Source organism: Rhinatrema bivittatum, chromosome 17 (genome assembly GCF_901001135.1).
Source record: "Rhinatrema bivittatum chromosome 17, aRhiBiv1.1, whole genome shotgun sequence".
Lineage (NCBI taxonomy): Eukaryota > Metazoa > Chordata > Amphibia > Gymnophiona > Rhinatrematidae > Rhinatrema > Rhinatrema bivittatum.
This window is the reverse complement of record NC_042631.1, coordinates 18259177-18283102: the sequence shown is the minus strand read 5'-3', so window position 1 is coordinate 18283102 and position 23926 is coordinate 18259177. Positions and strand designations below refer to the sequence as shown.

The 23926-nt window shown below is 43.2% G+C and overlaps 1 protein-coding gene across 23 annotated transcripts in view; it reads right to left on the bottom strand.

The window, feature by feature from the left end:
- Positions 1 to 23926, bottom strand: part of PPFIBP2 (PPFIA binding protein 2) — a 161960-nt gene that overhangs the window by 63951 nt on the left and 74083 nt on the right. For all 23 annotated transcript variants that reach the window (XM_029582270.1, XM_029582290.1, XM_029582276.1 and 20 more), the window contains 2 exons: positions 19299 to 19382; positions 13561 to 13674 (listed from right to left, as the gene is read on the bottom strand). In XM_029582270.1, the coding sequence (XP_029438130.1) occupies positions 13561 to 13674; positions 19299 to 19382 (198 nt within the window). The remainder of the gene's footprint in view (positions 1 to 13560; positions 13675 to 19298; positions 19383 to 23926) is intronic.

Sequence of the window (23926 nt, the reverse complement as noted above, 5' to 3'; positions counted from 1 at the left end):
GACGAGCCCCCCCCCCCCCTTCATTCTTTAGGGCCGTTTCAAAGAGCCCCCCCCCCCCCCCCAAGGGTGACAATATCTGGAACCGATGGAAGCCAAGGACGATGGGAGCCCAAACTCCTATTGGCCTGAGCACTAAGGCAGAAAATGCCTGGGTAAGATGGAAAGAGCTGGTTTGCTTTCATAGGGGGACTTTTCCTGCCTTCGGATGAATGGAAATGCATTTAACGGATACTGTAAGTTTTCACCACACATCTGGAGATAAAAGTATTCCTCCTTTATTTCATATCTGTTTATTGCTAACTAAACAAGATATTTTATCACACCTGTTATGCTTTTAGGCGTGAACTGGCTATACAAATGAACTCAATACAATTTTACATAGTTAAGTCTTAATAAAATAAGGGCAAGATGAACTTGATCTAAAATAAGATAAATTAGGCCAAATACACACAATATTTGACCACATTTCTCACCCTTTAGTACATCAGCTCTTTGATCTCTCTTCCTCTCACCATGTTTCACGCTTTCCTGGTCTCTTCTCAACTGCTCCCCTCTTTTTTTATTTTCAGCCTCTCTTCTTCATCTCTAACTCCTTCTGCCTGGGTCTCCTCTACCTCCCCTTCCATTGACTCCTTCTGCCTGGGTCTCCTCTACCTCCCCTTCCATCTTCACACACACACACACACACCGCCCGCCCCTTCCCTCAGCTCTCCTTTCTCCAATCACTTGACTTCTTGAGCAGCAGATGGGCCCTGCGTCTCCAGCTTCAATGCCATCGAGTCCTCTTCCATGACAAACGGTATGGGTGCCACTGGCCACCGCTGCTGCCTCACTCCCAAGAAAGTAATAATTGAACTCCCGCAAAACTCCACTTCCACTGGATTGCAGTCATTTTATTTAAATGCAAATGTGACGCCCTGAAGCAACGGTTACGGGGGAGGGCTCTGGACGCAATGACTTATTTCGGTGGAAATTCCAAGGTTTGAAAAAAGGGCCATTTTGGGTTCCTGAAGACGGACGGGTTTCTTCTGCCTCTAACGAGCAAGTAGGATACAGTCTTTGCTGAATAGGCTAAGCGACGGCACAGAAGTTAAAATGCATTGCCATCTGAATGCTTGCCTTCAAAGCTCAAATGGAATTCATTTCAATATCGTTTTGAGGGAAAGACAACTGTGGACTGCACCGTGGCACACAAGCTTGCAGCTGCAGCAAATGTTGATCCTCATCTCAGTAATTAGAACCTTATATGTCCCAGATCACGAGCAGAGCCAACTGTAGATATTATATATTTATTTATTTATTTATTGTTTTTGTTATACCGAGTTTCATGATAGGCATCACATCAACCCGGTTTACAAATAACAAGGAGTGTAAAGCATAACGTAACGTAAAAAACAATATTTTCAATAAGAACCTTGAACTTTAAATACAGTGAATCAGAAAAAGGGAGAGGGAAAGTTACAAAAAACAAGGAAAATAAACTTGGGATGGAAGGGGAGAAATTGAACAGCACAATATTTACATTTCAGCCTATTGATACATTAGAATAGCAAGTGAAAAAATAAGACTATGAAACGGTACATAGGTAATCAAATGAATAAATATGACAGTTGTGAATGGTAATAGTATGATAAATATTCAGCAGGAATTAGTGAGAGAGGGTTTGAGGTTGTATAGATATAGAGAGGGTTATATAGATATATATAGATTATATAGATTATATAGATATATATAATATTAGATATATAGATATCTATATCTATAGATATATAGATATATAGATATATATATTAGATATATAGATATATATAATATAGATATTATATAGATTATATAGATATATAGGTTATATAGATATAGAGAGGGTTGTATAGATATCATATGATATCTATACAACCCTCGCCAACTTGCCACACAACATGATTTCAGCAGCCAATATAAGACTCCCTCAATCCCCCCTTCTAGGCCAGAGGATAGAAAGCAGGTGACCGGGACTTACAGGGACAGAAGTGTACAGGAAAAAGCTCCATTTTTCTGAAACAAAAACCTGGCGTGTCACTCTTAGCATTATTTTATCGTTTACAAGAGGCATTCCAACAGGCCAAGTATTAAAACAGAGTCATTAGCACTCAAAAAATGAGAACGGGCTTCAGCTTTCTTTCTCCATTTAAAAACCATTATGAAGTTATAAAGTAATTAATTTGCTACCCTGGAACTGTGTTACTCTATAAGATAAAACATAGCTCACAGAAGGGAATCACTTTTAATTTTTTTTAACCTGTTTACCGGAGGTCTATCTTCCAGGAGATTCTTTTGCAGATACAAGGAACTGCTCCAAGTTCCTATTTTTATGGTACTTTGTCTCTCACCACCGGTTAAGTTTAATCGTACGTTGCACACACAGACTTCACAGAGGATTTTTGGAGCAGGCGTAGGCGTGATATTGGGATGTTAGGTGAGGAGGGGAAAGAGGAGAATACTAGGAGTGGGGAGAAGAAAAGATACTGGAAAGGGAAAGAATAGATGCAGGAACTGTGAGCAGGAGGCAAAGAGGGAGATGCTGGGAAGAGTATGAAGGAAGAGATCAAGGGGGGGTGCTGTGCCAGAGCTTATGTCATCGAAAGGAGCAAGCACTGTGTTGGAGCTGCCATCAACAGGTGCCTTTGGGGGGGGGGGGAGTTAAGGCCAGGGGTTCGCCTAGAGCATGTAATATTCTTGCACCGGTCCTGGGTTTCTATTTTTCTCTGAGTGGTTCCCAGGTTTCTAAAATTGAGAGAGAGAGAGACAGGACTGTAGGAAGGCACAGGTCAGGCAGCTGTTCACTGACTCTCTTTGTACAGTTTAGCCCATGCCCTTTCAAGCTTGTTCCCTGTTATTTCAGCACCAGCTCTTCTGATCAGAGATTGCCAACTCAAGTGATCCTGCAACCAAGAACAAACATGCACTAACCACTAGATTGGAAGCAGCAGACTTTCTGCAATGTAAACTTAGATGAAAGGTTTTTTTTAGCTTCAAGCACACCACAGATACCCTCAAATAGCTTACATTATTGGATATTCACCAACACATACACAAACACCCACACACATTTATTTATTTATTTAGCTTTGTCTGCAACACAAAGGATCATCATAAAGAAATGTCTAGAGGGCTTCACTAATCAAGAAACGCACGTGTTATATATCTGACAAAATCTGATTTTTTGAAGTTCAACAATATTCCCCTTTCTATCAACAGCTATTCATGCTGACTCTGCCAGTTCAACTCAACTACTGGTCACTTTTATTGCTAAGGAGATCCCAACGTTCAGGATCTTTTATTTATTTATTTATTTTACTTTCAGTAACCATTTTTGTCCAGGACTTATAGTATATTCCACAAAAAGGTAGTAACTTTCAAAGGGGCGTGCACAGGCGCACATTGATGCGTGTGCGTTGGCGATATTATAACATACCTTCACATACGCACGTACTTTCTAAAGTAGCCTTAACATGCCTACGTGCGTGCCTAATTTTGCAAGCAGGTGCACCCAACCATGCAAGTCGAGTTTCAGCGGCATAAATCAGGGCATTGTATAACCAGCTCCTCAGTTCACGCCAAGACCAGCTTCACCAGTTTGCACAGTGTAGAGCTCGGTCCCCCAAACCTACCCTGCTTTAAATAGCCTGCACTCCCCCCAGTTACCCCAAGACCCTTCACACTCCTCAGGACTGACTTTAGCAGAAGTAAAGTTACGCGGCACTAGACCTGGGCGTGCGCCCAGGAGCGTATTTGCACACACATCTCTTGGGACCCCACCCTAGGATCCCCATTGCCCCACTTACACCACACCCCTAGCTGATGCTGAGTGAGAGGCGCACGCAGCGGGAGGTACGCGGGCATTTAAGCGGCTTTTAAAATACGGCGGGCGTGTGTGACAGGCCTACATGCTCGTGCATCTCCTCGGTTTTGGCGCACGCAGGGTTTTAAAATTCACCTTTAAATGTTTTATTACGGTCAAATCCCTACCGCAGCCTATGCTTCCGCCACCTTTATGTGCAAGCTGCCCTCCAACCTCTGATCTACAGCAACTTACTTGTTGAGGGTTAAAGGACCATGTTTCCAAAATGATCACCATATTCTATGCAGAAGGGCACGTATAGTCACTATCTGACCTCCTACCTTCCCCTCTACTATAATGCTTGGGGATTCAAGCCCCATGCTTGCCTATGTTTAAAAGGGAATCCTCATTCAAGGCTAAACCCTTCCTGTGGTCTCTTACTGCTGGTAATGGTCCTCCCTGCAGCTTGCAAGAGCTCTCCCCCCCCCCCCGTGCATAACCCTTTGATGCTCCCAAAGCTCTCCAGATCCTCCATAGGAGATTCCACCCACCCACTCCCAACAAACTTTATCATCCAGAGCAGCAACTTGCACCACTGCCAGTTAGTGACCCGATCCCACCGGAAAAAACATCACTGTAAAATAATTTAGAGAAGAGTGCTTCCGGAGAGCAAAGCTTCCCAGCAGGACAGGGCTTCCTGGGAGGGAGGGGACACATGACAAAACTCACTTTATTATTTCCCAAGATTTTGTTTTTTTGTTTTTATTTAAAAAAAAAAAAAAAGGAAATCTTAAAATATTTATTAAGCCTCAGAGAAGAACACAGCAGCAGCAGATTCTATCTGGGCAGATTGCTGTTAAAGGCCTAATTTTAATTCACCGGCACACATGAAAACCAGGAGACATACACATGGCCGGGCCACGTGCAAGCCGCGGGTGTTTTTGAAGGCCCATGGATCATCCGCAGAAGAACCGGCTTTGATTTAAGGGGCGGGCCGAGGGCAGGGTCTGAGCTGGCAGAGGCAGCACCATAGGGCCAGCCTTGCTCCGGGGAGCAGGTAAATAAGACAAAAAAAAACCCCACCACCTAGAGGGGTTTTAGGGGTCAGGGAGGATAGGGGAAGAGGCAGGCAGGGTAGGGAGGGGGTTTAGAAAGTTCCTAGCGGACTGGGAGGGATCTGGGGAAAGGCCCAGTCTGTCGCATGCGTTTCTTAAAGAACGTCCCCTCCCTCGCGCACAGGTATCGGATTTTATTACGTGCGCGCATGTTATAAAACCGGCACATGCGTGTGCACACATGTGCCGGTTACATGTGTGCGCATGGACGCCCTGGCACGTCTTTCAAAATTAACCTTTAAGCTCATGAAAAGCCTTGTTTTTAAGGGAAAATTTGACAATTCAAAGTTTAAAACAACTTTCCTGAGAGTTTAGAGTCTCCCTTCCTTGTTGAATAAGGACTATAAAAATATTTTCTAACTGATAACATATTTGGTATGAGATACTGTAGTACATACCCCTCTTATTTATTTATTTATTTTTTACTAAATGTGCCTTATTGAAACCATTTGTCCATCTGCTGTGCAGCAGTGCTGTTCATCTGGAGGGCTCACGCGATACAAGTGCCTTCATGAGACCACTCAGTTTATAAAATACCAGAAGTCTAAAAGGAGGGTGTTCAACGTTACCCTTTAAACCGTGACTCTGAAATCTGACCCTCATCTGTCGCGTCTCACCGAGTGCCCATGGCCAAACATCTCTGCCGCATTTCCTACCTTTCACTCTTCCATCGCCCATGGTCATTAGCTTTTTGAATGCAACTTCCACAAAATATTTTAATAATGAATTATAATATTTATAGGGCTACCAACAGTAGAATCCTGCTGCATTCATGTAATAAAAGAATCTCCCAAACCATTAATGAAAGAGAGAAATCACTGCTGAAAAGACAGAAAGTGCTGCCCCAGTCCCTAAACTGGCAGCTCTTAAGAGATCTTTAATCACTCACAGACAGCGTCAGAAGCTATTAAATCCTCTAAACCTCCTGGCAGCCATTAAAAGGGATTTTTATTAAAGGAGAGTAATGCAACAGCCCGCCTGCTTGAGTCCTACAAACTCCAAATGCTGAAAGATATAAAACTCCAGAGCAGGTCAGTCTTTAAATGCAGATTCAGCCCTCGGCCTCTGGTTGATGGTTCACCCACCAGCTGTACGGTCAATTATTGGCACTAATGATGCTTTGTTGGAGGGTGGAAGAAAATATGGATACGTGTCCAAAAGCTAAACAAAACGTAATTCCTGTATTAATGTAATGCATTGTCTTAAAATATTTTCCAGAGGAGAGTTATGCAGTGGGCATATAAAGGGCTGAATGGTCTGTTGTGTTCAGAAAATGCATGTCTTGCCATTCTCTATTAGGGGTTCACCTACCTTAAAATCTGAAACATTTCAGCTGAATTTTTCTAATGTTCCTCCTTGTAACGCTTCCTGTGACGTGCCTCCCCTCCTGGTCATCTTTTTCCAATACTTCTCAAGCTGAAATAAAGCACCTCATTTCCCCTATCAGCAATGTCTTTTGTCCTACTAGACAGTGTTCCACTGCTTTGTTTAAAGTAGTTCAAGATACAGCTGCTCCATTTCTTACTTCTTTCATCAACCTCTCTCTAGAGCAAGGATATGTCCCTGCATCCCTTTAAAAAGCAGTAGTTCACCAGTTATTAAAAAAAATCCTAATCTTGATACCTCTAACCTCAACAATCATAGACCGATTTCATCCTTACCCTTTTTATCTATAAACTTAGTATCTGTAGTTCTACAGCAACTCACAGAGTTAATTGAGGATAAGGATATCCTTGGCCCTCACCAACTTGGCTTCAGAAGTTCCATGACCACGGAATTGGTTTTTGCTGTCTTTAACCAACACACTTAGGAGAGGTCTTGATTCAGGTTATCGTTATATTCTTGTTTCTCTTGACATCTCCTCTGCTTTCCGTACAGTTGATCATTCTATTCTTCTGCACTGCCTACAGGAACATGGGATAGCTGGAGTTGTCCTAGACTGGATTTTTTTTTTTCTGGATAATCACTTTCAACAACTTAAAGTTTACCATCAATATTCTCATTGGTCTCTTTTGAAAATGGATGTTCCACAGGATTCTGCCCTGTTTGCCACACTATTTAACAGTTACCTAGCACCAATTTGTAAATTTTTATCCAGTCTTCAATTTTTCATCCAGCTTCATCTCATTTGGCAGGATACTGTTGCACATATTCAAATTTGTATTTCTTCCATTGAAGAATGGTTACTACAGAATAAGCTTGCACCCAATAGGAAAAAAGACAGATTTTGTTCTGATACAAAGAACTTACTCCACGTTACAATATTCATCCATCACGCTTGATGGTTCTATTTTCAATTTACATCAAAGTATTAGGAGCCTAGGTGTTGGACTGACCCCCATCTTTCTTTTCAAGCTCACATCAAACTAGTCATTAGATCAGGTTTTTTCAAACTCTGTGAGTTGTCTGGGCTTAAATGACTATTACATGATTCTGAATTCCAAACTGTTGTTCAAGCTTCTGTCTTTCCTTTAATCGATTACTACAATGGTCTCTATCTAGGTCTTCCAATGACCATGTTTCATCCTTTGCAATTCCTCAATTCTTCAGCCCACTTGATCTCTGGGGTTAAGAATGTTTCACATATTACACCAACACTCATTGACCTCCATTAGCTACCTACACCAACAGCACCGAGTATAAAATTGGTCTTACTGTTTTCAAACATAAATACACAGACTCTTGTCCATGGTCAAAGACTTTAAACTATACCAACCTTCACGACAACTTATATCATTTCAGAGAGGTCTATTAGATGTTCCATCAATCAAAAATGCTCAGCTCTTTGTAAAACAAGAATCCGCCTTCTCAGTAACAGCTCCTATTCCCTGAGGAATTACGTGTCTTAAAACTTTTAGAGGTCTTCTCAAACCTTCCTTTTCAAAAAGGCTTATTACTGATTAATTTTAGTCCTCCCCCCTCCCCCTCGAATAAGGCATGGTTGCAGGTCTGCTTTATATTTATGGTTTTCTTCTGTATTTGATCTGTTCATTTGTTATGTCTAGCAATTAATGTCTTTTGTACTGGGCAAGTTTTTGTAATATATTTTATGGATGTTTTATTTTGTATGTTGCTTAGGCCTTGACTGTTTTAAGTGACTAATAAATTTTAATAAATGTAAATGTAAAATGTAAGCCATGATTAAAACATGAAAAAAAATAGCATTTATTGTACATAAAACACTGTTTATCATGCAATATTCTGATTAAAAATCTGCCCCTATTGAAATTAACTGCTTTGCATGCATAAAACTTACTAACACATGCAAAGCAGCTAATGCATAAGTAATCATATGCAAACAAAATTATGTGGCTGGCCGAAGCCACATTATGTTCCAAAATTCCTACTGAAAGTAGTATCAGTTTTCCACATCAATCAAGCCATCATCCACCCTCCATTCTTCCCTAAGCCACGTGCACATGAAAGTGAAAAAGCCCTTCACACCTTGGACTATAAGAGGTTGCTAGCTTAGAAAAGAAGGACTCAGGCACATTGCCAGGCTTCACAGCTCTTTGTCTCTTTCAATCCTAACTGACTAGGCATAGAAATGGCCAAACAAACTGTCCAATTGGTTAGCAGACTCTACTGCATATTGTTATATCATAGTAGATATCCAGGTGAAGAACTCTATCAAAGCTCACCAAATGAGAGCCACAGCTGCATCAGGGGCTCATCTGCAAGCTGCAACTCTTGAAGACATCTGAAAAGTTGCAACTTGGTCATCAGTCCACGCCTTTATGTCCCATTATTGTCTGGACAATTTATCAAAGAATGACAAGCAGTTTTGCGTAGTCTGTTCACTCAGTAGTCCACTCTCCATGGTAGGGTCCCAGTTGCTTTTTCCACAAATGCTCTACTGCAACCCTCATGTCATGGCTAATTCAACCCTGCTTATCAGTGGAAAAAGCAAGTTTGCTTACTGTAAACAGTGTTTTCTAAAGATAGCAGGATAAATTAGCCAGGCTAAATACCTGTCCACCTCCCTGGAGAGCCAACTACCTAGCTAGCTTTAGTTCTAAAATCAACTAAAGAGGCTCATGAGGCAATGCCAGAGTGGGAATTCCCACACATGCTCAGTAGAGCAAAAGCTCTATAGGTTGAAGAGGGAGGTCCATTCGGTTCCACTGGATAACGTCACCTCACATGTCATGGCTAATACATCCTGCCATCCACAGAAACACCATTTATGGTATGCAGCTTTGCTTTATTTTTGGATGGGCAGTTTCCTCCTGCTCATTTAATCTGGCACACCAAGAACACTGCAGGTACTGCCGCCATCATAAGCTCACTATTTTTAAAAACTGTGGTCAAGCAGGGTGACTTGGTTTGGGTTGTGATGGGGGGGGGAGAGGGGGCAGTTGAGGAGGATGAATGAGACAGGCCTCAGGGGAGTTTATGAAAAAATTTTAAAAAGAGAGGCACTCTGAGTAGAGAGTGGGGAACAAGACATAAGATACAATGTTGGGATGAGAGGGGAGAAAAATATGTAATGAGGAGAGTGGCATAAGCTATGCGATCTGCATTGTGCAAAGCAAGGGGAGAGACAACTATGGGGAGGAGAGAAGAGACTGAGCTAACGAAGGGAAAGGCTGTGAGACAGCCAAAGTGAATGGAAACAACTAGAAATAAGAAAAAGGAGGGAAAAATCTGAAATGGAGAATGCAAATAATTTTTTAAAACAGATAACTCTCTATCCAACAATTACATTGGCTACGCAGAAAGTTGTGAATCAGATTTGGGATGCTAGTGAAGATTCATGTATTTTAAAAGAAACAGTGAAGTTATACCCCTGTACGGGCCTTACGGTCCTCTGGGACAAAATGTTACAGGGTCCCTTGTCAAAGAGCTGCAGACCAAGGGCAGACGCAGTTTACAGCCTTTTCTGTGGCAGCATCAATCAGCCTTGTGGAATGCTATTCCTGAGCAGATCAAGAATGAGTTAGACCTAGGAAGTTTTAGACGACAATTGAAAACTCTACAATTTAAAAAAAAAAAATATGGGTGAGAATTGGTCAGGCACATATTTTGTTTTCATATGTTGTATTCATTTTAAATGTTATTTTTGCGTGTTTTATGATTGTTTATGGGGTAATCCTCAATGAACAGATATGTATCTTGGAAGTAGTGGAAAACAAAACTTAACACAATAAAATAATAAAGCTATCTAATTCTACTTTGCACTTTTCTTCCTCTTAATTTGAAGGAGATGCACATTGGAATGTGTGCCAGGCTCTGTACATTTGTGTGCACACACAATCCCTCCACAATCTGGGGGTGGGAGCAGGTGGGGACATTTTTTTTGCAGGGTAGAATTACTCTTTAAATGCTGTAGTTGTTCGGGCCAGTGTATCATTAAAGAGAGCCTAAGCATCATTTTAAGTTTGCTCTACTCAAGGTTCACAGCAAAACACAGGGCTAGGGATGTGGGCAAATCAAACTCTGGTTGACAAGTGAAATTCTACTGTCTGTGGTTAGCTGAAAAGTTAGAATCCAAGAGGTTCTCTGCACCAATATAAGTTAAAATTGCAGCTCTTTTCGTGGCTACGAAAATACTATGCAGAGTCTTTGGTTGGTTTTGGCTTGTGTTACTTTCATTTAGACACCCTACATTTTCTAAAAGAGAAAAGTCTGCCCTTTTCTCTATTTTCTGTCAAAACAGAAAAACGTCTGGCTTGTTGCAGTTAACAGTATAGAGATTTTATTCATATTTTTTGGTCTTATTCTGTATTTGGTGAGGGTCTATCTGTGTTTTACATATGTGACTGGGGTGAGGTATTCTGCCAGCATGGTGCAGGCCTGGCTTTTTCTGTTTTCCTAATAGATGGTGCGTTGGTATTTTAGGACCTGGAGTAATGTTTGCAGCATTGCCTTTTCCTAGGTAGGGCTGCTGGCAGTTTGTGCTGTTTGGGCACGGTTTGTAATTCTGTTTAGTCGTGGCTTTCTGAGGGCCAACATGCATTATAATAGGCCCTAATACCATAGGGGTTCCAGGAGTCTTTTTATTCATTTTTGCAGGATTTTCTAGTTACCACCACAGCAATGCATGAAAGTATAATGGACACGTGGTAAGCGACAGTTTTACATCAGAAAACTGAACTTTGAATGTCCTATTCCATGCGAAATCTGTTACAAATGCAAACATTGTCATTGTGTGTGGGGAGAGGAGGCGGCCAGGGGGCACAAGGCTGTAAGAATCGCCTAGGACGCCTAATACCCTTACACCAGCCCTGCATCCATGATTACCTCCCTCTCTCTCCCTCCTGTCTCGCCGCATCCCTCTCTTTCTCCCCCCCACCAGCGGCATCCTTCCCCCCTCCTCCCTCTGGGTTCTAGCACAGGCTGTGCTTACAGCACTCCTCCCCCCTCCTTCAGCAGACCTCCTGCACACCACATGGCCTGGCTCTCACGCTCCGTGGTTGCCTGCAGTGTCATCACGTCTGCACTTGTATAACTGCCTGCAAGGGCATTGGGCTGGGGGATGCACGACATCCAGCAAGCCATGTCTGGGTAGATGTCCCGTTCACCCTGCTCTCATCCTTGTTGTCCCTTGACTTGCGACACACATGGAAAAGCCTGGAACTTATTTGGTGCATCAGGTGCTTTCAAAAGGTAGCACCACAGGCAGCTAGAAACATAGAAATGACAGCAGAAGACAACTAAACAGTTCATCCAGTCTGACCAGCAAGCTTTCACTTTTTTTTTCCCCATACTTATGTTACTTTTGCCCTTTGTAAGTGACTTTTTTGTTCTATTTCCTTTCCACCCCCACCATCGATCTATTTCCCTTCCACCCCCGCCATCGATCTAGTTAGCAGTGTTAGAGCTGCATGTAAGTCAAGTATCTAGCTAATTGTTTAGGGGTAGTAACCACTGTCATAGCAAGCTACTCCCATGCATGTTTATCCAGCCTGTGCAACTCAGTCCTTGTTGGTTGTTGTCTGAATATAAATCATCTTTTCATCATCCCCCCTGCCATTGAAGCAGATAACTTTTCATCATTCCCCCTGCTGTTGAAGCAGAGAACTATGCTGGATATCACTGAAAGTAAAGTATCAGGCTTATTTGGTTTGGGGTAGTAACCGCCATATCAAGCAAGCTACTCCCCTGCTTTTTTGTGGATACAAATCCTCTTTTCCACATTTCCTCTTGCCGTTGAGGCATAGAGCAATGATGGAGTCACATTAACCGTGTGTATGTTTATTGAATAAGGGTATTAAATCTCCAGGTAGTAGCTATGTGGCTTAGTATGAACTCTGGGTCAGCACAGACCTTCTGCCTAGGGGTCTCTATTAAAGGCTACCGGGGTCCTTGGCTCCACAGATAGCCATTGTAATTCCCTCAGTGTACCACCACTTTCACTATATGGCTCCCATGAAAAGCCTTGTAACGAAAGTCTTCTCTTGCAATTGGGCACAGTCCTTGAATGCTTTCTGCTCCTCAGCTGTCACCACTGCCTGAAACTGAAAACCAGATTTACTTTATAACATTCTCTGCCCTTTCCTGCCCTGCTGAGAAATGCCAGGGATGGGATGAAGCTATCTGCAACCTAAGACTGAAATGCTGTTTTATCAACAGCTGGCTTACAAGGCAAACATCGAGACAGGCTTTTTTTTTTTTTGGGGGGGGCGCAGTAATGGGAAAAGTGTTTACACATTTAAGAATGAGGCTACCCTAATATTTTCAAGGAGTAAAACGCTGGGGCAAAAGTGAAACCCCCCCCCCCCCCCCGCCCCTGACTGCTGGAGAAAATGGACGCTTCAAGTTGCTGAGTTCATTGCTCACTCAGTAGGTTTGAACCTACAGAAACCAGCTAAAATCAGGAGGCAGGTGCGAGCTAATTTATTCAAACTAACCCCGAGAGAGAGGGAAGTTTTGCTGATATTCAACTTGCGGAACAGGTTTATTCCATGGTGCCCAACCCCCACCTCCCGTCAGTGGCAAACAGCACCCAGCCAGGGTAATTCATAGGAGCAGCTTTGTCACAACAAAGACATCCGGCAGCCCAGAGCAATACTTTCTAACAGAATATATGACAGCACTCCATAGTGGGAGGCCACGTTTCTAAACTAAAAAAAAAGGCCTTACTTCTCTGGAAAACTAAGAAGCAGGGTAATAAGGAAGCCGACTTATTACCAAACCACGGTTTTGTTTGTTTTAATTACATTGTACCTGTTCTGAATTTCAGGAAGTGAAAAATCATGTTGATCTAGAGAGCAGTGAATTACTGAGAAGTCTTAAGAGACACTGGACATTATTAACTTTATTACATGAGGGCTTATCTTGCACGCACCTTAGAGGTGTAAAATCATTTTTCTACAAACCCCTGGAAAACCCACCCTAAAATAGCTTAACAGTACAGTGCCGAAAACTTTGCTAAGTGGGACAGTCCTGTCAACAATCACTCTTCCTTTTGCATGATCACCATATTAAAGTAGGTAATCTATGTGACATTGCAAATGTATTCGTGATCAGGAGGCAACAGCATTAAATTAAGAAGGACAGTTTAGGTTTCTTGCAGTGCTGCAGCATAACACCAGCCATCTGACCAGGCATGGCCGTGCCCTTACCGATCCCTCCCTCTCCCACAAGGCAAACTGCCAGCCCCCAGGGCTTTTGTTTTTTTACCTGCTGCAGCATTTCTTCGGTGGCATTAAGCTTCAGATGGTGCTCTTCCACACAGCTTTCCAGGTCCCGGATCTTCTCTCCCTGGGCTTCCACCTGGTCAGTGAGGACACTCACCTGCGGGTCACAAAATGGATGCACGGGTTACGTAGAGTTATGGCTGCGTTCTTCAGTTGGTCCTCGGCTCACTTTCGTAAAAAAAGTACACCCCCCCCCCCCTTTCTTGATTTGTTATTCGGGATAAAAAACCTTGCATTCTGCTTCCACTCTACAGACAGGTATCGGTCTTGTTTGCCGTGCTGCACCTTCACTCCTGTTAAGGCAGCGTTGCTCACCTTTTCTGCATTTGCTTGCCGGAGGACAGAGTGAAAGTCACCGAGGACGCCAGCCTGATTTCAAACTAACGCAGCAGTTATTAGGTGCTGCTGCTCTTTTAGAGTTCCCTTTTTAACATAAACACAGGGGGGAAAAACCAAAAAACACAATAAAACTATTCTTCAGGGCCCCCGACCAATGACCGTCCTGCTGACAGGTTGGGCTTACCCGGGGAGAATGTTTTCCCACAGCGTGAAAGAATGCAATTCGTTAGGGGCAAGTTGCAGCACCGACAGAGCTTCCTTTCCGAAAGCTTTCCAAAGCTCCACAAGCTCCAACATGAAGGGAAAGGCTGGAGCTGCAGAAACTGAATTGCCTAACTGAGGACGCTCAGGTTAACCACTGTTTCAGAAACATCATACAAGCACTGGATGAAATGATGAACGCTGTACACAATGTCAAATTAGCAGCATAACATGTAGATAAAGATGTAACGCTTACTGCGTATATTGTTTCCTCTATGGCAAATTCAACTCTTAGGGCAGAGTTGAAAAAAAAAGTCTCTAGCAAACATTTTTCAGAAACAAACAACCCCCCCACCACATTGATAGTATCTGAACAGAAAGCCGCTGGCACAAATGTTGCACCTTATTTCAATAACTTGCTTTAAAAAAAATAATTCATTTGAAAAGTAACTCATCCAATCTAACAGGTCAGCACAGCAATGCTAGAGCTGCAAATGAGCAAATCCAAAGCAAAAGAAAGTCATAAAAGCCCGTAACTGTCTTCTCGCTTTGTGCAAATGAACGCAGCCCCTGTCGGATGCAGGACCGTGTGATTTCCTTCTCTCCATGCTTTCTGTTTTCCTAGAGACATTCAAGTTTACCTGTTAAAGGTTTAGTATTCTTAAACCAGGTCCTGAATCTGCCCTGTAGTCAAAAAATAACAAAGAAGGTCCTTCTACAGGGGTTTTGGAGGGTTATTGTGTTTTGTTTTTACTCTCTACACTATAGCTGTGCTTTATAGGTGATCTCAGGGCAGAAACACAAAACGTTGTTCAAACAAGACAGAGGGCAGAGTCCATTCAAAATTAATAGTGGAGGTCTAAACGTTTTCCACAGGGGCTACGGCAGCCCTGACTGGGAAGAGAAGCAGGGTCCTGCCAGAGGATGTGGTTAGTGCAGTTAGTGTAGCTGGGTTCAAAAAAGGTTTGGATAAGTTCTTGGAGGAGAAGTCCATTAACTGCTATTAATCACGTTTACTTAGGGAATAGCCACTGCTATTAATTTACTCCTGGAAGAATTCTGTGCTACTGCGGAATGCAGAATTTGGGCAGAATTTGGCAATTCTGCGCAGAAAATAGCAGAGGAGACCCCGGTGTGCTGCGAACGGAGAGCGTCCCGTGGCACACGCTGCGTTTGCAGCGAAGATGAAGGCCCGGCGCGCCGTTCGTAGCGAAAAGGGAAGGCCACCGTGTACCGCAGGACGCGCTCCGTTTGCAGCGAAGACGAAGGCTCTGCGCACCGTTCGCGGGACACAGGGGCCTTCCCTTTTCGCCACAAACGGTGCGCCAGGCCTTCATCTTTGCCGCGAACTGAGCGCATTCCTCAACATGCCGGTGAGAGAGAATGTGTGTCAGAGAGGGGAGGGGAGGGTGACAGAGAGCAGGAGGATGTGAGAGAGAGAGCATAGGTGGGTGGGGGGGGATGCTTGAGTGTGGGTTTCAGAGAGAGGGAGCCTATATGAGGAGAGGGGGATGCCAGTGAGAGAGAACGTGTGTGTGAGAGAGGAGAGGGGGTGTGGGGAAGGATGGGAGACAGCTTGGTTGGTAAGAGGAGGAGTGGGGGGAATGCTTGAGTGTGGGTGTGAGAGAGAGCATGGGAGGTAAGAGAAGGTGGGGGGGGGGATACATGAGTGTGGGTTTCAGAGAGAGGAAGCCTATGAGAGGAGATTGTGAAGGAGTATGTGTGTGAGAGATTGGGAGCTCGTGTGTATGAAAAGGGGATTGTGTTTATGTGAGGGTGCTAGCCTGTGTGAAGGGATTGTGTGTGTGTGTGAGACAGATGCGAGAGAGAGACACAGGTAGCCTGTGTGATGATGTATGTGTGAAAGAGAAAGAGAGCTTGTGTGGGTGTGTATGCAAGAGCAGGGCCCTGTATGACGGGATGTGTGTGTGAGAGAGAGTGAAGGAGCCCTTATGAGGGTGTGTGTATGTGGAAGGGACACTCTTACAGTGAATTTCTAGGGAAATTCTGCTCAAAATATTTAAAATTCTGCAACTTTAAGTAATAACTTTTTTCTGTAATAATTTAAAATGTAATTACTTAAAGACTCATGTAAACTGTGATATTTTGACCAATATAAAGTTTGCAGAATTTTCAGTTTTTGTGCGCAGAATTCCCCCAGGAGTATTAATTGCAGCAGTAGCATGGGATCTTCTTGGTGTTTAGGTACTTGCCAGGTTCTTATGGCCTGGTTTTGGCCTCTGTTGGAAACAGGATGCTGCGCTTGATGGACCCTTGGTCTGACCCAGCATGGAAATTTCTTATGTTCTTATGCTCTGGGAATTTAACCAGGGTCTCTGCGCACAGCGCTCCTACAGAGTCACCAGTCTGACCCTTCTTTCTTTTTATCTGCGCAGTAAAAAGAGCTTTATGTTAATGTCACAGCCCATGCAATATGCAACACCTTAGAAAGAGCTTTGACTGTCAGCCAAAATATGTGTCAGAGTTATTTTCTCACATGGGGGGGGGGGGGGGATTTTCTATTGTTCTGGTCTTATTTTGATTTCTCTTCCACTTGTATTTAATGTAAGCTATCAAGCTTGCTTCCCCTGACCTTTCTGTGATTTTAAATCTGTTTCAATCCAGGGATCTGTTTGTCCCGGTGGCTGGATCTGCCCCTTGAAGGTCATCACTGGTGAACAAGAGACCCATCTGAGTCAGACATAAAGAGAGGGCTGCGTTAATTGCTGGGACAGCACACAGTCTTAAGGGGAATATTAAGTCTCTCGAGTTTCCCATGCTCGTTAACAGCAATAATGCTTGTTCTTGCTGTAGGAAATGCATGGCTCAAGCAGCACATCTGCTCAGTTCTGAAAAAAATGAAGCGTGGGTTATGTCGAATGCACACATGTGTGCACTGCCTGCAGACATACCCAACACTTCTCAAAATAGGCACGTGGTGTGAAAAAAAAAGGGGTGGGGGAGGGGAAATAGGAGCTTTAAAGCACCCTGGAACATAAGAATTGTACAACTGTGTCACAGCAAAGGTCTTTGTAGCCCGGTATCTTGTCTCCGACAGCAGTAAGTGCTTAAAGAACATGTTTAAGAAAGAGGACATGTAGAGCGGTCCCCATTCACTGTCGAATCCTCACACGTCATATGTTGGCTATCTCTGCCAACACGTGATGTGTGTGTAACAAGGTGTCATGTTCTACCCTTCACTTGCATGGCATCAGTGGCTTCGGCGGGTCAAAGTGCCCTCAGTGTGTGTCCAGAGTCTCCACCAGACTCTGCCCTTGTTGCGAGGTCAGTGTAGTGCAGGTGAGTGTTAAGAAACAGTGTCACTCCCCCAAGGGTGTATAAAATCTCTGCCACCATGTGATGCGAGGAGCAGCTGTCTCTCCTTGTGGAGAGCACTTGGTGGCCTTACCCCTCTCTATAGGGAAAGTGCCAGGAATAAAAAAAAAAAAAAAAAAGAAGGGAGTCCAGGCCTTACTGAGAGGAAGGATTCTAGGGCGGGTGAAGTCCTGGGAGTCCAGAGCGTGCAAAGGAGCTGAGGAGACCCAAGAGAGAAGAGGATCCTTCAGAAGACCGTATGAGAGGGCCAGGGAAGTGTCAGGGGACGGGGCAACCTGCCTGGGAAAATCCACAGAGTTAAAGACTGATTGAGGAATCCCGTCAAAAGGCTCTAGGGATGACTAGAAGTAAGAGAGTGAGATTCCACCACCCAAAAGGAATGAGGAGGGCCCATGGAGGAAGAGCACCTGTCCCTAAGAGCTTATCTGTTTGGGGTATATGTACAGAGAAGAAGCGGGACAGACAGATTTGATGCCATTGAGGGCACTATCAACTAGTGTACTGTTTTGGATTTTTTTTTTCCTGCCACCAGTTATCAGTAGAGACTTATTTTTAACAGCAGCTTTGCAGTGACGAGTGATCTTTTTTGTGTGACTGAACTGGTGTGCAGAACAGCCCCAGGGTAAGGACCTTGAATAGACTGTCGTCTGTTTCCCCCTGGGCAGGAACCCTGGAAGGTCATGGGGCAGCGTGTGATCCGCGAGTCTCCCAATGGGCCCCCAGAGCTGACGGGGACAGGGACCTTGTGTGTAAGCAGCATATATGTATATTATATATATATATATAAATAGAATATGCTTTGCACGTGCTATAGACAATATGTGTGGGGCTGGCTCATGACTCAAACTACAGTTCTATGCATTGCAGTGGCGGGGGGGGGGGGGGATGCAGGTCTGGATCCCTGTCCCAGGTGGGCTCAGATAGGATGAACAAGTGGCACCCACTAGACAGCTGCTAGTCAATTAGCGATGTCGAAACCGTGCCTCAGAGAAGGCCTCCCTCCAGCCAGCAAAGGATTCACGGTTGCCTTGGCGGAGGGGGTTTCCAGGAGGAATCAGGAAGAAGCAAACAAACCTCAGAAAAATATATAAAACAATATGTATATGTGGTTTGTTTTTTTTAAAATGTATGGTTCCAATACTACTGTATTGAAGAAATTCATGCAGTATATTAAAAGGCAGAAAATTGTTTTTTAATCTATTTAAGGAATAGCTAAACTGTATTTTTTGTGCAATTTATCTTAACCCTAATACTCATGAATTCAACATGGTTACGCACCACACAATGTTAAAAATACCAGTATTTGAGCTCTGCTTTGCCACATCATTTGTCATGCTTTATCTTAACAGGAATTCACAATATTTTTACTGTGCACAAATTCTTTATTGCAATAACAACTGAATTCCAGCATAACGTGAAGCAATTTCCCACTGGATGTTAAATTTTGCTGTGGTGGTGGAGGGGCTTCATTTTTGAGTGTAATACTTATGCAGGACAAGTCAGATGGTGGGAGGGAGGGTGCACAGGAGGGGCCATTAGGCCTGGTACTCAAAAGCCATTTTTTTGTGCCTTGTCATCATGTACTGACTTTTTTTTTTTGGCTACAGGCCCAGGCCTCTGAAAGGGCTCGCACTTATGAATATTGGTAAAAGGTTTGGCGACAGGTAAAACATAACAATATTTAGGGGGGCGTTCCAGATGTTTTCTGAAAGTGCTCATCTGCAGAGGGGATTGACATACTGGAGAAAGACTAAAGCTGAATAAGCTGGGGGCGGGGGGAATCTTCCCTAGCAGAGCAGGCCTCAGCGTGTTTCTTATTACACGGTTCATTCGCAGATACAGTACCTGTAACACAAGGGACTCCTTATCGCCTTCCAGTCTCGTCAGTCGTTCTTGATAGGTTTCATTATTCACTGCAGAATGACTCACCTGGAGAAAGAGCAAACAATTTGCCATGAATCAACACCTGGTAATAACAGTGGAATTGCTTTTTGGACAACTGGAGGCATGTGGCGAGGGTGGTGGCTCAGCGTGCTGCGGCGGTCAAAAAAGCAAACAGAATGTTAGGAATTATTAGGAAGGGAATGGTTAATAAAACTGAAAATGTCATAATGCTTCTGTATCACTCCATGGTGAGACCGCACCTTGAATACTGTGTACAATTCTGGTCGCCGCATCTCAAAAAAGATATAGCTGCATTGGAGAAGGTACAGAGAAGGGCAACCAAAATGATAAAGGGGATGGAACAGCTTCCCTATGAGGATAGGCTGAAGAGATTAGGGCTGTTCAGCTTGGAGAAGAGACGGCTGAGGGGGGATATTACAGAGGTCTACAAAATCATGAGAGGTCTTGAACGGTTAAATGTCAATCGGTTTATTTACTCTTTCAGGTAATAGAAAGACTAGGGGCACTCTATGAAGTAGCACATTTAAAACAGATTGGGGATAATTCTCTCTCAATTCACAATTAAGCTCTGGAATTCATTGCCAGAGGTTGTGGTCAAGGCAGTTAGTATAGCTGAGTTTAAAAAAGGTTTGGATAAGTTCCTGGAAAAGTCCATAAATGCTATTAATCAATAAGGAATAGCCACTGCTTGTTATCAGCATTAGTACCCTGGAATGTACTTAAATGTTTGGGTACTTGCGACTTGGATTGGCCACTGTTGGAAACAGGATGCTGGGCTTGATAGAGCCTTGGTCTGACCCAGCATGGCATATCTTATGTTATGATGGTAAATTATGAATGAAGGCTCATGGCACTGTAACTCCAAAAGATGCCAGCTTTCGTCAAGCCGGAAAGCCAAAACGAGCAGGAGAAAACTGCAGGGCCTGAAACCCTTCCTGCCTGCCGCCCCAACCCCCCCCCCCTCCCCCCATCATCAAAATAATGGCTAATGACTAAAAAATGCAACAGCATATGTTTGGATTTCACGATCTGATATACTAGGATTCAGGGCTATTTGTAATCTGTGAATAAATTTACCATTGTAAATAGTCTAGAGCCTTCTGCACCAGGTGATTAATACATTTTTAAACGAACATAAATAGAAATGAGACCTCAATTTTATTTGTAATCAAAATTCCAATTCAACAGCAGAAGCAGAATCTCCTGAGATTCTTATCCAATCGCTTTGTAATGCTCAAAAGTTAATAACCTCACCCTAGCACTATACAGATCATGGAGTTCTGGAATTGTTAGAGGTTTGTCAGTAGAATTCTAGATCAGAAAAAAGGTCTTCATGTTGAGTTACATGGAACAAGCGCATAAGAGGTTAAACCTGATTCTGAAAACCACTATAATATTAATTTTCAGATTATGTGCACAACGTAATAGAGCAAATGCCCACCCAGACGTCGTGGGCATTCACTCCTGTTTTAAGGGCGTGGTTAGTGATAATACTGACCCGGTGCAAGCCCGGGCTTGGGAGGAACACGCTGCTGAACCACCACAGATTCATGGTTTGTTTGTAAAACCGTGGTATCACCAGCTTTGAGAACCTGTTACGTGGTAAATACTTCAGATTTGCTTTTCATCTGGGTTTGAGCCTAGAAAAGCCGTTTACATGTCACTGTGTGCACACTTTTAACAAAAACAATTGTTACTGTCCAATAAAGATTTAAAAAAAAACAAACCAGACAAGTCTTATTGTTCCTTGTTAATGGATTTTTAGCTCTGCCTCAAAAAGCCGACTTATCAGTAAGCTGCTCAAGCTGTTAGATAGCTAATGTAAACTCACTGTACATAGCAGATAGGTAAAAGTAAACAGCGAGATGAAATATTAAGTGTCATTGTCAACTCTGAGTCATGATCAATCAATTATGTGTTTCAACCAAGATCAACAATGTCTATAAAGACCCTGAAACAAAAAAAACATAGAAAGGAGGCAAAGTGGCAGCTATCTCATGACGACAACAGTAATGGCAGGGAAACCCTTTGGGGGAAAAAAAAAAAAAAGATAAAACAAAACCCCTGTGCTGTGAATTTCTCGCAAGATATTGTTTAAAGACACAGAGAAAAATTGTTAATTTGTATTATTCCAAAGGCGGTGGGACTAGCTTGAAGCCTGTGACCTTAGCACACTCCAGCTTAGCCTCTGGCCCCCTGCATCTTACCACTGAGTTAGGGTCATTGTTGGAAGCCCAAGCGGTTAAAATAAAAAGGTCTGCAGGACTGGGGAGACAGAGGCAGGGAACTGGCAGAAATCGGCCGGTTTTCTCATCCTGCTGGCTTCCCTTAAAGAAAACTGATCAGGCTGGTCAAACACCAGCCCGGTGGCCACCCTAGTCACCAGCCGCTGAACAGTGGCATTTATCTGAATCAAAGCTCCAGCTTAAGCACTGCAAACACCATAAAACTAGAAATAATCTCAGCATAGCTGCTCTTTTCAGATGAGGCCCCCCTGCAGATGTGGGAAAACTGAGAGAGGCCTCAGGTTTGCTTTGGCACTCTTAAGTCAATCCTACAATAGCAGAAAGATTATGAATGGCAGGAACTCTTGACCAAACTTCTGTTTTGGCTAAAATGTTTCTGATGTGGAGATGTAAATCTTTCACAGAAAAACACGGAATAAATACAATGACAGACAGAGACTGCAAGAGTCTTCTAATCTGCCCGTCGTCTCCATTTATTGTAATACTGCAGACCTGACTTCATCTCTCCCCTTTTCTGCTCATTTCCCCACCAAGGATCCTGTGGGCTCACTTGAGGCCTTCTTGAATTGTGTGTTACCATTTTTTTTTTGCACTGATCGATTTCACTGTAAACCACTTCCAAGCATCCACTAGTTTTTCCTCTGCTGGCATTCTCTCTTATGCTATTCCTGAACTCCCACTCAATCTGACTGAATCACACCGACTCACTTCTGGATGAGTTAGCATAAATCTTGGAACATCGCTGTGACAACAGAAAGGCAATTTTCAAAGTCATTTAACAGGTAAATTTACGACCAGAGGGCCAATTCACATCCCCCACTCAGCTTTGTAGTTCCTTCCTGCCCCTCAGAGATTCTCTGTGCCTGTCCCATGTTCTCTTGAATTCAGACACCGCCCCTTGTCTCCATCACCTCCACTGGGAGACTGCTTCATGCATCCATCACCCCTTTCTGTGAAGAAATATTTTCATAAACTACTCCTGACTCTACCCTCTTTCACTCTCATCACATAGCCTTTTTTTCTGTTGAAAGGAGACCCAATTCCTGTGCTTTTCATCTCTGGAGGTATTTAAATGTCTCTATCATATCTCCCCTCTCTCTCCTTTTCTCAATGTGGCTAAAAATATGTGCATTGTAAAAAAAAAAAAAAATACATACTTTTATCCTCGTTTAGATAAAGGCATGTTTTAGGGAAGGAAAGCAATGCATGTAGATTGCATATTTAAACCCACGCAAGTTTTATTCCATGAAAAAAGTACCCCTACATAAAGCAAGTGCAAAGGTCCCTGGTGTCCTTTCTACTCACAGCAAATTACAAAGTGAAAGCGCGGGCTTTTAAAATTGGTGCAAATTCCATAGGTCAGAAGTAGCCTTGGATTTTGTTCCACTACAGACGGTTTGAAAATTGCTTCCTCCAAGGATAATTTTCCAAGCGACTTCTGCAGCTAAAACAGTTTTATTTATTTTATTTATTTATTTAAAACTTTTTTTTTATACCGGCATTCGTAGGACACATCATGTCGGTTTACAAAAAACTGAGAAGGAAAGGAAATTACAATGAACAGGGGAGGGGATAACTGGGTGAGTACACAAGTAAGAGAGAGGATATTTAACAAGCAGCGATACAACTATTTGCATTCGGTTAGGGTTATATATGCAAATGAACTAATATACAATGTTACATGGCATGTGCACTTGACACATTTAGCATGTGGAACTTGATTACAGTTTTACGTGCAAAAGCAGTCGCCTGAAATACGGGTAAACATGTGCATCTGTCACACACGCACACACTGTAAGCTTACACGGACTGAATGGAAGGGGTTTGCATTTGCATGCGTACTTTGTACTTTTACCAAAAGATGTACATGCACCAAGCAGCAGCTGAGAATGTGGGTAAATGTGGAGGGATACATTTTCAGTGGGCAAGTCTGCTTTGAAAATTAGTGAAATTTGCCTGTGTACTTTACTGCATAATTTCAATGCAGTGTTAAAAATTACCTCCTCCGTGATCAAAATAAGCAAGCATGAAATAAACTGAGGCCTGGGGAAATTAGGCATGCTTAAATGGGTTATAGGAGCCAAAACAGTGGCACAGAGCACAAATGGGGCAGTTTTTAAAGGTTTTCTCCATGAGTAACCCAGAGTCTACCCAACTGTTCTCTCCAGCCCCATGGGGGAAGGTTATAATACTGGGAGCGAAACAGGACCAGACCAGTAATTTACTTCTGGGGAGTTAAATATTAAGTCTCCATGTGTACCTCGCCACAGCTCCTCTGGAGAGAGATTTTTAAAAGAAAACACCAATCCACTCTCAAAATTG